General features: G+C 35.3%; 3 protein-coding genes across 3 annotated transcripts in view; 2 read left to right on the forward strand and 1 right to left on the reverse strand.

Moving 5' to 3' along the window:
• LOC108580094 (monoacylglycerol lipase ABHD12) overlaps positions 1-2,892 on the forward strand; it is a 3,195-nt gene extending 303 nt beyond the window's left edge. The window contains exons 2-10 of the mRNA XM_017943759.1: positions 290-404; positions 1,321-1,439; positions 1,503-1,608; positions 1,683-1,882; positions 1,972-2,107; positions 2,217-2,334; positions 2,425-2,586; positions 2,661-2,788; positions 2,853-2,892. Of these exons, the coding sequence (XP_017799248.1) occupies positions 334-404; positions 1,321-1,439; positions 1,503-1,608; positions 1,683-1,882; positions 1,972-2,107; positions 2,217-2,334; positions 2,425-2,586; positions 2,661-2,788; positions 2,853-2,892 (1,080 nt within the window). The 5' untranslated portion in view covers positions 290-333. The remainder of the gene's footprint in view (positions 1-289; positions 405-1,320; positions 1,440-1,502; positions 1,609-1,682; positions 1,883-1,971; positions 2,108-2,216; positions 2,335-2,424; positions 2,587-2,660; positions 2,789-2,852) is intronic.
• A 1,196-nt stretch (positions 2,893-4,088) lies between these two features.
• On the forward strand, positions 4,089-7,020 carry LOC108580129. The gene is made up of 11 exons (XM_017943796.1): positions 4,089-4,332; positions 4,404-4,505; positions 4,579-4,709; positions 4,821-4,911; positions 4,985-5,104; positions 5,194-5,392; positions 5,463-5,598; positions 5,723-5,943; positions 6,014-6,279; positions 6,353-6,526; positions 6,608-7,020. Exons 1-11 carry the CDS (start codon positions 4,089-4,091, stop codon positions 7,018-7,020), a joined length of 2,097 nt encoding a protein of 698 aa, XP_017799285.1.
• A 191-nt stretch (positions 7,021-7,211) lies between these two features.
• LOC108579918 (mitochondrial import inner membrane translocase subunit TIM50-C-like) lies at positions 7,212-8,994 on the reverse strand. Its single transcript, XM_017943539.1, is given in 8 exon segments — positions 7,212-7,304; positions 7,372-7,475; positions 7,561-7,684; positions 7,749-7,880; positions 7,964-8,018; positions 8,020-8,141; positions 8,229-8,569; positions 8,780-8,994. Coding segments are annotated over 8 exon segments (1,113 nt in total). The 5' UTR covers positions 8,922-8,994.
• Positions 8,995-16,549: the final 7,555 nt, after the last annotated feature.

Here is a 16,549-nt window from a genome sequence, read left to right on the forward strand (position 1 = left end):
CAACAAATTTATGAGTTAAAATACTGCTCCATTTTGGGTTTTCACGAATAATAATATTTTAACAAATTATATAACTTAATGATTTGATACTTTTTTGAAATTTATCTCTTCTCACATAAGAATTTTTATCAGTACATGGAAAAGATATGTTCTGTTACGAAATGTAATTTATAGATGTGGATATAATTATACTCTTATGAATGTAATACTTCATTTATTAATCATCATTATATTATTAATCTGTGGTACTAGTAGTTTACAATTTATATACACGTAAATTACATTGAAGGGGGAATTAAAAAGGTGCCTTAAGTTTGGTAACTACTAACAAATATGCAGGGATCTGATCTAATATTTGTGACACTGGTACCTATCTCCATTATTCATATCTGGTATTTAAGAACGTAAGTCACTCTGTTATAATCATATTATAATAATTTTTTGTTCTTTATTCAACATTTTTCTTATAATTAATGTATGTTTATTAAAGCTTTATAAGCTCATATAATTTTGAAACAGTGAACATCCCTCTTTGTATTTATCTTTTAAATTTTCTTATTGTGTGCAATAATAGCATATTCTTTTTAAAACTCCCTATAAAATAATTGTACCTTTAGTACTGTATTACTTCTGAACCTTCATACATTCAAATAAAGGTAGTCACCTATTATTTTAATAAACTAGTTTCAAGCATTATAAATAACTTTTGAAATATCACTTTGTTATTTTTTTGATTTTTTAATTTTACAGTGTGGGGCTATGTGTATTATCTTGTGTTAATTTTTCATATCAAATATGAATATTTGTTACTGTAATTTTGTTATTAAAATATTCAAGATATAATATGTTGTAAAAGTATTAATGTATTGGAAATTGTACAAATAGACATTTAAAAATGAGATTATCAAACAAGTATAAATAAATATAAATAAGTATAAACAAATACATTGTTTCTAAACTTAATGTGAACAATTTTGAATATACAAGTATTAAATAATGTGCAGTAAATATATTTTAAATTGTAAATATATACATCTGACTCCTATGAAATTAATAAGGTATAATGTTATATGATACTCTTATGTCTTGTTGATGATTTTTTATGAAAAAGTCATAGTATTTTTATTTATAGCTCAATTTTTATTTTGAATGCATGACTGTAATTTGAATGTAATTTTTTAATTTTGAATAAATTATTTTATTAAGTAAAAAAAATGTATTCATAAATAAATAAATGAAAATATTAATTGTTCCATAATATCAGTAATTCATTTGTAATGATATAAATTTTTAAATAAATGAAATCATTGTATATTGCAGATTTTTCATTCCAACAATGAAAATATCAATAATTGTATATCTTGTTATATTTGGGGTTTTGCCCCTTATATTTCACTACTCCTACACTATACAAAAGAAGATTCTGTTTCTGAATTTGTGTAAGCATAATGTTCATCAAAATAATTTTATTTGTTCATGTACAACAATTTTTACATGTTTAGTACAATGGCCACTTAATCTAGATTTTTCAAAGCCAGAGTCAGTTGGGATGAAAGGAACAAGAAATTTTTATTTAAAAACAGATCAGCAAGTAAAAATAGGATTATGGTTGGTAGTTACTTCTTAGTAATTAATAAATGCATGCATATAATTCAGTCAAAGTAAATAAAATTTGCTTTCAGGCAAATACTACCTCAGTCTTTATTAAATGACTCCACTATTACAACTGACAATGATTATGAAGCTGTGTTAAGAAATGCTAAACGACCTGTCTTTCTATATATGCATGGTAATAGTGGTAATAGAGCAAGTAGTCATCGGCTAGAACTATACAAACTTTTTCAGAATTTAGATTATCATGTTATATGTTTTGACTACAGAGGCAAGCATAAAATATTCTGGTTGTAGAAAATAAAGTATATAAAGAATTATTTGAACATTTATAACATTATCTTTATTATATAAACACAGGCTATGGTGATAGTGAAGAAGCAGAACTATCTGAGATGGGTGTAGTTATTGATAGTAAATATGTACTCGAATGGTTATTAGAAGTAGTAAATAATACAGCTCCTGTCTTTGTATGGGGACATTCTTTAGGGACTGGGTATGAATTTTACATTTGTTTTAAGTAGTATTAGTGTTATGATAAAATATAAGTTTATGTTTATGGAAGAATATACATAATAATTTTATAAATTACTATTTGATTGCAGAGTTTCTACTCATGTACTGGCATTACTGGCAGCAGAAAAAATTTATCCTGCAGGTTTGATTTTGGAATCACCATTCAATAATATTGCAGATGAATTAAGTGAACATCCTTTGGCACAGGTATTTTAGAATATATGAAAAATGTTTTATATTGACATCAAATGACTTTAAATATATTTGAAACTTGCTTAAAATGTTTGTTGTTTTCAGGTGTTTAAACATTTACCTTGGTTTCACTGGGTAATTGTTGAACCATTTTATAATAATTACCTGCGGTTTGAATCTGATAAACATATACAAAAAGTTCAATGTCCTGTAATGATACTGCATGCAGAAGATGATAATGTTGTTCCTTTTGCTTTAGGTGAAAAGGTATAAGTACATCTTCTTTTTCATATAGATTTACAGAAATTTAGATTATTCATACATGTGATATTTCTTTTAAGTTATTTGAAGCAGCAATAAATTATCATGGAAATGATACAAGTCGCGTTCAGTTAATAAGAATTGAAGCATCATTTGGTCTTGGACATAAATATATATGTCGTTATGAAAAATTACCTAATATAATTAAGTAAGTATGGATCATTATGCAATATGTTACAATATCGTCGTTCGTACTTTCATGATTTTTTCAGATCGTTTGTAGCTGAAGCACATCAAAACCAGACTGACTAAATTACGTATGAAATTATTTAGTGCCTTTACATAAGTATTCTTTGCAATAGATGTCAGTAGATAAATAATGTACATTAAAATGTGAAAAATTTTTGTGCTGTCATTTTTACAATCAACAATATTTTGTTGATACATTTAAAGTTATTGAACTGTACTAAAGTTATTCACTGTGTTTCTTATTTAAATTAAATGGCTATTATTATTTACGTTCTGCATAGTACAAGGTCTATCAACAAATAATTATTGAAAATTAATTCAATTTACCATATATTTTAAATACAGTTAACAGATTTGTTCAAGCTTGAATGTGATATCAAAGTTAATGCTGTGATAGCTATTTAAACGCCATCAACAGTATTTATTATTTTATATGTTTTTATTAGTTATACATTTACCAGTTAATGAGTAATCAATTTCATTCTTATTTTAAGTTTTATAACAAAACTCAAATCAGTATTTCTCTTAACAAATTTCATATATAATTATTCATAAAATATTTAGTCTGCTTCCATGTCAGTATATTCTATGTTCTATACACAAATAGAGTAATAAAGGAATATAATACAATATCCGTTGTTTTGTTAATACAATTTGTATGTTATATTTAGCGAGATTTTTATATATTATCTTCTCTATTTTACGAATTCAATACATTATTTTAATTAAGTAAATTTGTATAAACGTCTATTTTCATATATTTATATATATTCTTTTTGATTTTACTTGGTTTGTTCAAAATTAAATTTGATCCTAATTATGTTATATTTTTATTTTATTTCATTTTATTGTACAATTATTTTAAAAAGTTGTACTTAACAAGTTTTCATGATAATAATTTCTTTGTAGGATGTAGAGTGCGCTGCGATACACTTGTCTTCAAACATGTATTTGATGTACGTCAATGTAATTTTATATTCTATGACGTCTTTAAAGAAACACGTGCATAGTCTTATGAACGTGTTTGTAAACATCGTTTCAGTGGTTTCCCGAATATTAATGAATTGACGTGATAATTTATATTAAGAAACATGTTATTAAAAACCTAACCTAACCTTTTGTTTTCTACATATTTTATGATGTAAGGTAATTTCTTCAATTTTTTTCGTAGGTGAGTAAAATATGCATATGAAAAATAACCGTAATTTTGATTTTTCAAGATTATTAATTATAAAAACCTCGTATGAAAAATAATGGAAATGGAGGAACAGAGTATTTTGACAACAAAGTCATATAAACGTGCTGAAACAAATTTAAAAGATAAATTGAAATCAACATTTTTAAAGCAACATTCTCATTATTTGGTACCTGGATATAATTTGCATAGCAACTTTTCTGTGGATGACTCTGATTTAGAAAATGTTATCAATCAGTATCAGGAATATCCTTATCATTGTGATCTACCAAAACCTTTATTACCACCAGCGAAATTGCCTAGAAGTGGTAAGCATATTAAATTACCGAAGTAGTATTTTACAAATTAATTCATCTGTGTATGTTTGTATGTTATCCAGTATTGAATGAAGAAGACCCTGCATTAGAATTAGTTATTCTTAAAAATCAAATGAGGAATGATATCGAAAGATTGAAGCATTATTATTTGAAACATGAGAAAGGTATTGTAATAAATGCAATTCTTGTGAAAGCTAAACATTTATGAGAAGAATTTGATTAATGATATTTTTGTAGAATTAGGATTAGTACAGAAAAAGCATATAAAATGGAATGACACCAAAAGTGCAACAACTGCTAAAGTGCCTCAATATGTAGCAGATTTAGCCCAAATTATTGATAAAGATCCAGATCCATATTTTGAAGGGGTAGGATAAATTAAGATTTATATAAAATCTGTATAATGTTGAAACAGTATTAAGCAAAAATATTCCATAGTTTATCATAGAAATTCAGATAAATTAATATAACCATTTTAGGCTTATAATTGGTATTACACTGGTGGAACTGTAGATTATATACAATTACATAATGTAAATATTCTACTTTTTCCGTTTATGGGGGAATTAGGTATTATTATTATTGTAAAATATTTTGTCCACAGTTTGACTATATTTTAATTTTCCTTTCAATGCATTTATAGTAAGTGCACCTCTTGTTAATGGAGGAGAATGTTTATGGAAACTACTGTTACAAAAAGGAGCTAAGTGTGAGCTTAATAGTTCATTGTATGAATTAAAACATAATGTCAATGTTGATACCTGTGAGTATACATATTTGGTTTACTAATATAGTTCTTGAAGAAAAAAAAGTTATGGTGTGGACTATTTGTAATTTTAATCATTGTTTTAGGTATGATTTTGGGTAGACATAAGAAACATTGTAATTTTTATATATTATCTGAACATGACAATAAATGTCAACTTACTGAAATACATGAACAAAAGTCGAAAATTCCTTATATTAGTGCAGATTTAAGCCCAATTAATGTGAATCAGTATTGTACTGTAAATGTTGAAAGATATGTAACATTATGGGATATAAATAAAATGTAAATATGTAATTTATGTATGCACAATTTTGCATAAATAAAAAATTTATGTTCGTGTTTGATATTATAGGAAACGCATAAATGGTAAAACTGTATTGCAATCTACTGTGGTAGATGATTCATGGGGGAGTATAAAATTTGACTCAGTGGATCCTGATGTTCTTTTATTTGTAGATAGATGCTGTCTTCATTATCTTGATGTTAGAGTAAGAGTAAAGCATTACTATTAATTAATTTTACAATATTCTGGAAAGGATTTTTTAATTACAATTATTTATAGTGTAGAGATTATGTAGTTTAGTTTAATGATGAATGATTTTAATGTTCTAGGTTTCATTGGATCAACCTGTCATAACATTGTGCCCAAAATCATATTTAGAAAACTGTGAACAGCTTTGCTTAGATGTTGCCAGTAGAAATAATTTTTGTAAATATGTAGGAACTTCTCATAGCATTTTAATGTGTGATAATCGTTTTCCAAAGCAATGCGTTCAACAAAAATGGACCCATCAATTTAAAGGTTTACCACTTATGGGTCATGTAATGAACAGGTAAAATTTCTTGATGAGTTTGTTTATGAAAATATGTACATACATGTATACATTATATTATTATTTTTAGAGAAGACAAGGAATTCGTTGTTTTATCCAGCCAAATTGCTGGTGAAACTACAATTATTGTAAATACATGGACTAGCAGTGAAATGTCACACTCGTTTTATTTTCCATACACTCCTCCTCATATTAAAGAAACATTAAACGAATCTCAAACACTGGGAATGGCTTTGAATCCATATTTGAGAGATAGATTTGAATTGTCTAATACTGGTTCTTTTGTGATAAAAGATGACACTCAGAATATATTTTTATTTTTTCAAAATTCTATTGGTATGCATATCATTCTATTACTTTTTATATTGTATATGATTTACAAAAAGTCTAGTATAAATGTATTTTTTAGGTGACATATTTTATCAATGCATAACACATGATACTCCATTAGATAAGTATTCATCTGTTAATGGTAAATCGTGTTGTTTATTGAATGCTTGGGAAAATGCAATATGTGCACAAACAGATACTGTAGTACCTCTGACAATGTCTGATAAATCAGATATGCAACATGTTTTTGAAAGTAAGTAAATACATAATTTTTCACTCCGAAAATAATAAATAATCCATTATTGTTTACATGTTATATGTATATATGTTGTAGGTTTTACAAATAAAAAGTTACGACTAAAATATAACGAGCGTAATGCAGATGATTATTTTGAACCCAGTTGGAAGCAATCCCTTGAAAAATTAAATACTTATATGGATATATTAGCACCAGAACTTTTAGCTGTATGGGATATATGTGACGAAGTTCCTTTGCCTTTGACAGCAGCACCTCATCAAAAAGTTTTAAGTTGGTTAGAATCTGCAGATACAAAGGCTCCAATTTTGTCACAGGAAGATTTAGATAACGTATCTACGCCAATTAATACACAAGAACTAATAAGTGTATCTCAAGAAATAGATATAACTTACTTGGATGATAGTAATGCACTACAAGATCTTTTACCAAAAGTTAAAATTACGCATCGTAGAAAAAAGGAAAATGCACGAAAGAAGCAAAAAATATAATTTTAACAAAATTTAAATTACTTTTTGATACAATTTAATAAAATAATAAGTTAAAGTATTGTAATGTACGAATTACTTGTTTATTTATTTATAGCAAAAATTATATAATAATTACACCATATGTATCGACAAAGTGAACGAACATGTTAATGATAATTTACAAGTTCTTGTATTTTACAACATTGCATTTCCTAACGATAATGATTGAAGGATAATTTCCATTTTGAGGTAAGTACTTTACTACTTTCTTGTTGTGCTTTACTTTCCTCTTCTTCAATCTGCATCTGAAATAATTTCGTTAGTCAAGAATATTAAGTTTAACATGCAGATGTAAATTAATGTAATAATTACCAATAATTTTCGTTGATTTTCTCTAAAAACTTGTAATGGATTATCAAATTGTCTATAATAATCAAGAACTTCTCGTACGTCCTCTACATTTGTTGTCGATATAGCTAGAAAAACAATCAAGAATGAAGTATATATGTAAGTATATGTTGACACGAAACACATTAACGAAATTCGTAAACATAAACGCACTTTTAAGGAATGCAGCTAAATCATATAGCGTTGTATCGTCATCATTACCAGTCCATTGCGGTAGTCTTAAAGTGTTTTCAGGATGGAATTTTGTACTCTTTGCATTCCAGTCAATTACTATAACCTATGTTAAGTAAAATACATTAGAAGATTTGTAATCTATGAAAAAAATAAGAATTAATACTTACTTTACTAAGATCACGGTTAAGAGCATTTAAATCCTTAACATGATGACCATCTACAAAACGTGTTGTGTCTCTTACTAGTCTGTACATGATATATCCATTAGGATCCAAGATATCCAAGATAGGGAAAACAGTCTAAAGATGGTATAAAATATATTATTTATTAAAATAATAAATATAGCTATTTTTTAATAATTTAGGTGGACACTATTTTTTACCATTCCTTGTTCTGCAGTGTATACTACAATTTCAAATTGTGGTGGATGTGTTACTTACTGTCCAATCAGGATGTACCAATACATCTGTTAATTCTAGTACTAAAGTGTAAGGAGGTTGAATATAAGGATATTGAACTGGATCTGGAAGCAATTTATGTCTGCTAGGTTCTTGAAACAGCTAAAAAGTCATTAAATGGAATTAAAAATAGACCAAATAAAAATTTGCAGTAATAAAAGAGAAAGATGTATATTAAGAATTTTATACCTTGGTACAATAGTTAAATTCTCTTTTGAGTATTTTGTATGTTCTTTCATAAAATGGTAAATTTGCGTATTCATCTTCAATAACATTTCCATCTTCGTCATATTTAGTTTTTGTTAAATCATATATTAAATAGGACAATCCAACAGTAGTAAATACTCCCAAAAATGCAAAACTATATTTGAGTACTCTCTGTGATTGCTCACGTTTTTCTTTTTCTTCCGCTTCCTCCTTTGCTTCTTCATCTAACTTTTTATTATCTAATCCATCTTGTGTTAGAGATTGTACAGCTCCTCCCGTTGATTGAATATTCGTTAAACTGCCAGTTATTTTTGGTCTATGTGCTGCAAAAGCACAGAATTGAAAGTTAATTATCTTTGTTGATATAAAATTTACCGACTTAACATGGTGTTATCTAGTAATTTATTAACACCGCGAATAACTAATAACGATTTCTTTCATTGTTATACATTACTTAAAGAATTTTCCAATAAACAACATGCGAGTAGCGCGTGTTTCGGCTTTGCAAGGTTATATTTCTTGCATTTACTTACTGTCTGTGTTGTAATAATGTTTTTGCGTAGTTTGAACAACTGATATCCGAGCGATGGGTAGGCGAAGTGCAGAGTATATTGTTGCCGTATTTGCATTGTATATTTTGTATAAATGTCGTAGACTTTTTGTCGCAAATGCCATTACTTTAAACAGATCATGAGCTTTCTGGCAGATGTACGCAAAGAGCTCGTGTTCGTATTTTCTAGCATGTTAGGTTCAGTCGATGTTTTAGAGATCTAGTTTTCCAACACGTCTAAAGGCAGTTTACAAAATTCCATTAGCCCGTGTTCACACATCAATCGGAGTTATTCGACATTTCGCTTGCTTTCAAATGCATTGCTACTAGGTATGGAAGTTGTTTAATCTTATCTTTAATATAAATCAGCAGAATTAACGATTTAACGTAGGACAATTATTATTTACAGTGTATCTACTTTGTGCCAATGAAAGTAAACAGCGAACGATTATTATTCAATGGTTTAACATGGTTAAGAAATCACGGAGACAAAACTTGATTGTCAATGTTCTAAACGAGGTATGTGCTAAATGATTACAAATATACGTTCGTATGAACTGAATATTTTACTCGTACAAAGAAAACTTTGCGAAAGTAAGGACAGAGCATTAGTTTCTAAAAAAAAATACGTAGAACCATATATGTAGAAAGAAGTGTTTGAAATGTATCTCACATCAGTCACGTGATTATGGCGACGTACTAAAGCTACAATTCAAACAAGTATCAAATTACATAAATAAGAAAAGAAGAACTCGTAAAAGAGACTGCGTAGAAAAAACTTTACGTATCAAAGACGTACTTTTATTTGAAAACTTTTTTTTCTCTCGTTTCTTTTCTTCCCTCTATCTATTTTACGTTTACAAAATTAATCTTCGTGTCTCTCTTCTCAATTTCTCTGCCATATTGTACGAAAGATTTTCTCGCATAACAACGTACGATAAGAAATGTACAACTGAAACAATCTCATCCCTTAAAATTCGTCAAGTAGAACGATCAACGCGTAGCTGTTTACATCTCGTTCAATTATTCGAAAGCGTAATCCTATCTCGGATTAAGTAATAATTGTTTAATTGGCCGAAACAAAGCCGTCTCAATGCGGGCGTGCGCCAACCTGTACAGCCTTTTCCGGTTTAATCAACTTCAGGAAGTTTGCTAGTGGGCGGTAGTTGTCGGGTCAGTATATGCATTCTATACTAGCCAGGGGAATTTTGTGGACATCGTGCGGTCAACCACTCTAATATTAATAGCTCGGGTATGAAATTTGCTTAATCATGACTAACGAGATGACCCAATGGAACGACAATAATTTGCCGGTGTTCACTTGCTGCGTCAATCTCGAATAACGATCGCTAACGAAATTCGTACCATTGTTAAATGACGTCGAATCGAAACCCCCGGCATATTACGTATTATCGATTGAAAATTATTAATCGTCGCGTTTTCTCCTGTGACTGTATTTCTAAACGGTGGCCAAACCAGTCGAATTACCGGGTCTCTTTTAAACGTGTCCTCTCTCTCTCTCTCTCTCTCTCTCTGTCTTGCGTGAAATGTGTAAAACAAAGCAAAAAAAAAAAGGGTCGCCACGGAAGCGACGCGAATTTATCGTCGAATTTTTCCAGGATTTCCCAGGGCAACGCTTAAATTTTTGTCCCCCGCAATACATAAACCGTACACGCGGGATGAACCCGTCTCCTCTTCTGCCTGGTGTCAGCTGTGCTGTTAGGACCGTAATGAGAAGTGCCATAACGTTAACGGCCGAACGCATACATTCGAGCAATTACGTCGCTCCAACTAATTTCTGTCCCTGGGCAAACTTGAGGAATTCCACACAGCTACGGGGAGAGGTGGGCGCTCTAGAGAGAGGGTTGGAAACACGGGGATGGTACCGAGGAGGAGGCGGAGGTTACTGCTGACCATTTCGTCGGATCTCCCCGCGTTTTCGCCCGTTTCACAGACGGTACACACGCGTGAGGAGGAAGCGTACAAACACAAAAACCAGGCGCCCTTTAGCCAAGCCATGGCTCTACGAATGCAGCCGAGAGGGTTGTTTGTCAAGAGAATTTTCAGCGGTGAACACGCTGGCCAACGAGTATTACGGGTTGGATTAATTCCTAACAAAAATATGTGAAATATTTTCCACCAAGCAGACGAACGAGCCGTGCACTCGCACAAACACCACCCTTCACGATTCCGGGCACAAAAAGGCCGCGTGTACTGTACGTGGATCGTTTGTTGGACGTTGCCCTGCGCGTTTTGTGTTTTGCTTTCGGATTGCGCGACAAATTGCCTTCGGGCGAAAGACCTATCCCTCTGCTCCTCTACGATATTCCGCACTTTCTGCCTTCTTTATCGTCCGAATGTTTTACTCGGACGCTTCAAGTCTTTCTCCCTGTTTCTTCTCTTCTTTTATACTTAACATCCGAGGGATACAGATCGTACAAATTGTTCAAATTGGATCAACGACCAACGGTATAACGTAAAAGTATAGAATTCTGTTGGAGTGAAAGTGCAATCGGTAGATAGAAACTGGTGTGAGGAGCTAATAGGGACAGAGGAACAGAGAGATACCATTCAAAATCGTTCTGTTTCATCTATAACGTGCGTCTATGCATAATGCAACAGAGCCAAATAACTAATTAGAGAGTATACCGTACGGATGATCGGATGTTTGGTTAAACTAGCGGCCGGGAGATCCGTGTTTCTATGTTATCCGTGTCGCACGCGAGATTCATCCCCGCGGAATATTCTGTTCCTTTTCCGCGTAACAAATGCTCAGTCATTCGTGTATACACACTCGTGTGCACGACAGTTAGAGAGGATCGGCGAGGCGACGCTTCTTAACGTCTGGATCTATAAATGTCCCTTCCTCGTAGCAGCATGTAAATGGAAGAAAGCGTCATTCCAGGCGATACTCGTGTTTCGTGCACTCTCTCTCTGGACCCCGGTGTGCTATTTGCACGCGCATGTACATCGTCTCGCGTCCAAAGATTTCCGAACGAAATTCCTTCTCGGAAATAGCCGAGTCATTCAAGCTCCTGGCGACGTTCTATTCACCAGCCACCCATTTCACTCCTCCTTTTTCCCTACGATTCATTCCTCCGCGAGTAGTGAATCGACGAACGATTTACCTTTTCAAGTGGTCGATCTCTCTCCCCTCTCGTTCGATCCGAAAACGACCATCACGATCGCAGATTTACACTGTAAATTGACAAGTGAATTCTCCCGACGTCTAGTCTTCCTTCTCGTTGCTAATCTCTCGGAGAGGTGCCGATTGGTTGTTGGTGTTTCGCCTTCGTCACGCATTCCCACGATCATCTTGTGTTTTTCGGGCTAAATGCAGACAAATTGCAATCGTTGATTAACATATCTGGCGGAGAGTTGGGAATCTCGCTTCAAGTAGTTTGCAAAGTGTCTCTAGTCGGTACTGGACACAGGGGGTAGAAACGACCTGGAGACTTTCAGAATTTCGGCTATACAACCTACTCCGAGAATAAAGGGTGAAAGTGGGAATTTCAAAGTTTATTCGCACAGCGATGTTGGAGCGTTTCAGCGCACTTTCAGCTTAATTAATAAAAAAAATTTTAAACGACGCGGTCGAAACGAACAATTTCGCGTCCATGGTTGGACATCTATTATTTCTCGCGCGTGTTATCGGTGAAAGAGTTAAAAAGCTCGGGTCGAACGCGGTTCATTTTGTACATGAATCGCAGCGCAGCGTACGTAACTTTGAAACGGTTCGATCGAAAAATTTGAGGACGATACGCGTTAACGTCTGAGTTACGGACCGTGTGCATCGGAGAACCGCGAACCTGAAGGGTGAGATATAGCAGTAGGAGGAGGCAGGGGTGGAGGAAGAGGGTCGAGCGAGCGAGGCAGCCGCGAAAGGGAGCATTTCGCGTAATCGAAGTATCGCGTGCCGCGTTACCTGCGGAACGATAATTCCATTACGCGAGAGAACAAACGTAGCTACATACGTACCGCGAAGGCAGGACATTTTTATCGGGTACGATCTGATATTTCGTCGATCAGCGTCGAGCGTTGTTGTAAAAGCGCGTGCGTGAGATACGCGAGTAATTCTCCTCGCGTGGGAAAGCAACGTTTCGAGCTGGCATAAATATTACGGGAGAGACGTTAGACGAACACGCGTTCTCTCCTTTCTGCAAACCAGGGTGGTAGAGCGTTTCCACCCCATCTGGCTAATATAACCTCTCCCCCACTCAATCGTCGTCGTCGTCGTCGTGCACCGAGTGTGTTTGTAAACTATTAATTCGCCTGTCGTGAAAAACTCTCTCACTCTCTATTCTCCAGTCGTTTCTCGCTTTTTATCTCTCGAGTACACGTGGAATTTGTGGATCGTTATTACGATTCGTCGGGTTTTTGACGCGGAAAGCCAGCCGGGCCTGAACTTTCTTAATCTGAAGTAAACCAAAGCGAGGATAAAACGCCCCCTCCGGCAATTCGGAGACTTTAATAATCTAACTTTTCGCGCTACTTTGCGTCCCACTTTTAACCGAAAAATTGCTTTCCTCCCTGTCGCTCTCGTAAACCCGAAGGAGGGGAATACAAGTATTTACGCGTCCCCGAGTGTGTCATTCTTTCGACGTTCTCCGAAGAGATACTCTTCGTCAGCCCGTTCTTCGCGGAGGCTAGACTGTTTCGTCGATCCGTTCATCAACGGTTTCCGTTTCGTTGAAAAGACGCGTTAAACGATCAAACTCGACCGATTCACGAGGCTTCTCTTTTATATACCGGCGGATAAAGGTGGGCCAGAGAGATTTCATATAGATCGTCTGAATTACAAAGCTGGCGGAAGTCGGTGGCTGGTAATAAAAATCGGCTCTGCGTATCTGTCCGTGCACGCACCCTCTATATCTCCGGCCAACCCTTCGATCTCGCCTCCTCTCGCCGCCTACTCTCTGGCATTCATCGAACGACGATCGATTACATTGCTCCCGCGGACAATGCCATTCGGGACAGTGCGAATTTCATTCTTTCGTTTCGTACAGCGCGCAGAACCCGCCCGACAAAAGCTCGCCAACAGAGCACGATGCTTTCACGTGCCTCTTTCATCCTTTCTCTGTCACACAGGCACCCCGCTGTATCCATAGATCTCTGTTACACCATGGCACAGGCTGGCGTAAGTCTTGCGTGAATTCGCACTCGCGAGAACCGACGTATCTGGGGAACTTATTCAAACGCGTTGCTGTTGCAACGCGGTGATGCTTTCTCATTGTTCCGCGGTGCATTCCGATATTACGTTGTAATTTATCGCACGGCCGAGCCCCCGCCCGCCTTGTTAACTCCGATCGATTTTAATAAAATGTATATCGTTCGGAATAACTCGCGATACCCGGGACCGTACATTTTCCTCCGTCGACCAGCAACAATCGGATAATCCGTAATAGCCGGAGCTTAATCCTGCGTGAATCAGACGAGAGTGTTCCTCGTAATGATTTTAACGTTTTCCGCTTTAGCGAGGCTGGCCTGAAATTTTATCGGAGAAAGAGAATTTTTCAGGCGATGGAAATTTCTGGGTTCGTTTAGGTTTGTAGCGTGATAAGTTTTTGTCACGCTAAATTGCGAAATAAAAAACGTCGCGTCGAGTAAATTCGCGGAAAAACGCGGGAATGAATTTGTCGCGCGTCGCGACGCATCCGACGCACATTCTCGCCCGGGGGATCAATAAAATTAATTGTCATATATTTCAGACATTTGCATAGATAATGACGATTGGTGGGTGTGACCGATTACCGTACGTGATCCTGCGCTTCTCTGCCGGGCGAATACTTAGCAAATGAAATTTCACGCGTACACGTACACACGCGTTTCGAACGTGATCGAAATGTCCACAGCGTATGACGCGGGATGTCCATTTTTGAAAAGTGACGAGACTGTAGACAGACGTATCTTAATTTGCGTTTCATCTCGACTAAGATCGTTCTCGTTCAAATTGTACGCTCTTCGAATTCGTCGTATAGCTTTCTGTGTTCCATGCTCGATTTCACCAAAGCAGTCGGAATTTTTTTCGAGTAAATCAAGCCTCCCTCTCGTAATTACTTCCTATCGTACGATTTTCCTTTTTGTTGAAAGTTTTGATTGATTGTGAAAAGACAACGCGTAATTGTTTATAAGTTGTTTATTACGATAAATAACCCCAGTGGAATGTCCTGGTGAATGTTGAACTATTGTGACGGTCCTAAGCGTGTGATTCTAGTTGGACGACGGCACTAGACTGACTAGCTGGTTTCTTGGAGTCCTTAGGCCAGCAAGGGGTGCAATAAACCCAGGTCGAAAGACTTTCCCCGGTTACGCACCGAGAGAGTACGCGCGTATTAACGGTGAATTCCAACACTTTTCCGCGGGGCACGCGAGTGAAATTAATCAGAGAACCATTGAAGAAGAGAAAAAGAGAGAGAAAGGTTCTAGTTGGAGGGTAGTCAGATTTTCAAGTCGTTTTTATTACTTCGCCACGATGGTAGAGTTTTAAGCTGCGAGCTTTTCCAACCGGTGCCCCGGGTAACCGTTGACTAATGGTCCGTCATCGTTCAGCCGTTCTGTTTCACGACGGAACGGCCGCCATTGCCGTCTCCTTTGCTCCCGTTCCTCCATTCTGGACACAATGTGACTTTATTCTTACGCGTTTCGTACACACGCACGCTGCATCCGGATCGAACAATACCTTTTGCTCATCCACGCGGCAATAACTTAGACGCCGAACGGCGATACGTTTCGCGAGGAGGAGGGGGCGCGCACACCGAGCGATGAAAAAATATAGACTTGCCGCGGAACGGGCTGCAACGAGCATTGTTCGTGATGCGGAGGATTTACTGCGGCGCCGCGATTTCGAGGAGGTGCTTCGCGCAAGAAACTGTTTCGCGTTCATTACCGCGATACGTTTCACCGTAGAACCGAGATTGAACGACTCTCGCCCGACGCCGAGCACCTTCGAATTTTTTATTAACTCCACAATCATTCCACGGGCTTGGAAGTTTTACCGTCGGCCGGAAGTATCGCATCTAAGTTTTTCCTTTTTTCTTTTTTCAAACTGGCTCGCTAGAGATTTATGGTATCTATGAAAAATCCGGGGAGAAATTTCTCCACGCGTTCCTTACGAACGAATCTACGTTTCTGATTAGACTCGAATTTCTTTCGAATACAGTATATTCTCCACAAGTGTCAGACCGCGAGGAAGCTAAACCTGAAACTCGTAGAGTCAGGGACTACGTTTTTGAGCCTCGCGCCCGCCTTTGTAGTTTGCCGAACGTAGACAAGGACAGCGAATAAAAGATAAGCATGACACGTGAGTCGAGGCAACCAAGCGATTTAAATAACAACTTTTTTAATTTTTCTGATGAAAATGACATAAAACACGACATAATTTGAACAACATTTACTTATTAACACGTTCACTGTCGTGCCAGATTTACAGGTTGCTGTCAGGCGGCCACAAGAAAATACATTTTAAGCATATACATTAAGCAGCTCATATTTGAGCTGGTAATTATTTGTGCAGTTCTGTGTATTTTCTGTGCAGTTCAACCTAATTTACTTAAATTTACATTGCGAGACAGTATACGGTTGCCAATTGTTTATCACATAGAGTCGGCCTACCTCCACGTAAAAAAAAAAATGTAGGGTCGATTCCACAAGAGTCAATAAAATGTAGGTTCGATAGCAACAGAAAAGCTGCTAAACAATTAGAATTAAATGTAACGATAGAAATTATTGCAATAATGCGTAATGCAATTGAAAA

This window comes from Habropoda laboriosa, unplaced genomic scaffold (genome assembly GCF_001263275.1).
Source record: "Habropoda laboriosa isolate 0110345459 unplaced genomic scaffold, ASM126327v1 scaffold2, whole genome shotgun sequence".
Taxonomy (NCBI): domain Eukaryota; kingdom Metazoa; phylum Arthropoda; class Insecta; order Hymenoptera; family Apidae; genus Habropoda; species Habropoda laboriosa.

Bases quoted from the DNA above. Each gene is read 5' to 3' on its own strand.
- LOC108580129 (XM_017943796.1), top strand. From the start codon at position 4,089: ATGGAGGAACAGAGTATTTTGACAACAAAGTCATATAAACGTGCTGAA. The intron at 4,333-4,403 runs GTAAGCATATTA...TATGTTATCCAG, and splicing joins AGCGAAATTGCCTAGAAGTG to TATTGAATGAAGAAGACCCT. The intron at 5,599-5,722 runs GTAAGAGTAAAG...TTAATGTTCTAG, and splicing joins TTCATTATCTTGATGTTAGA to GTTTCATTGGATCAACCTGT.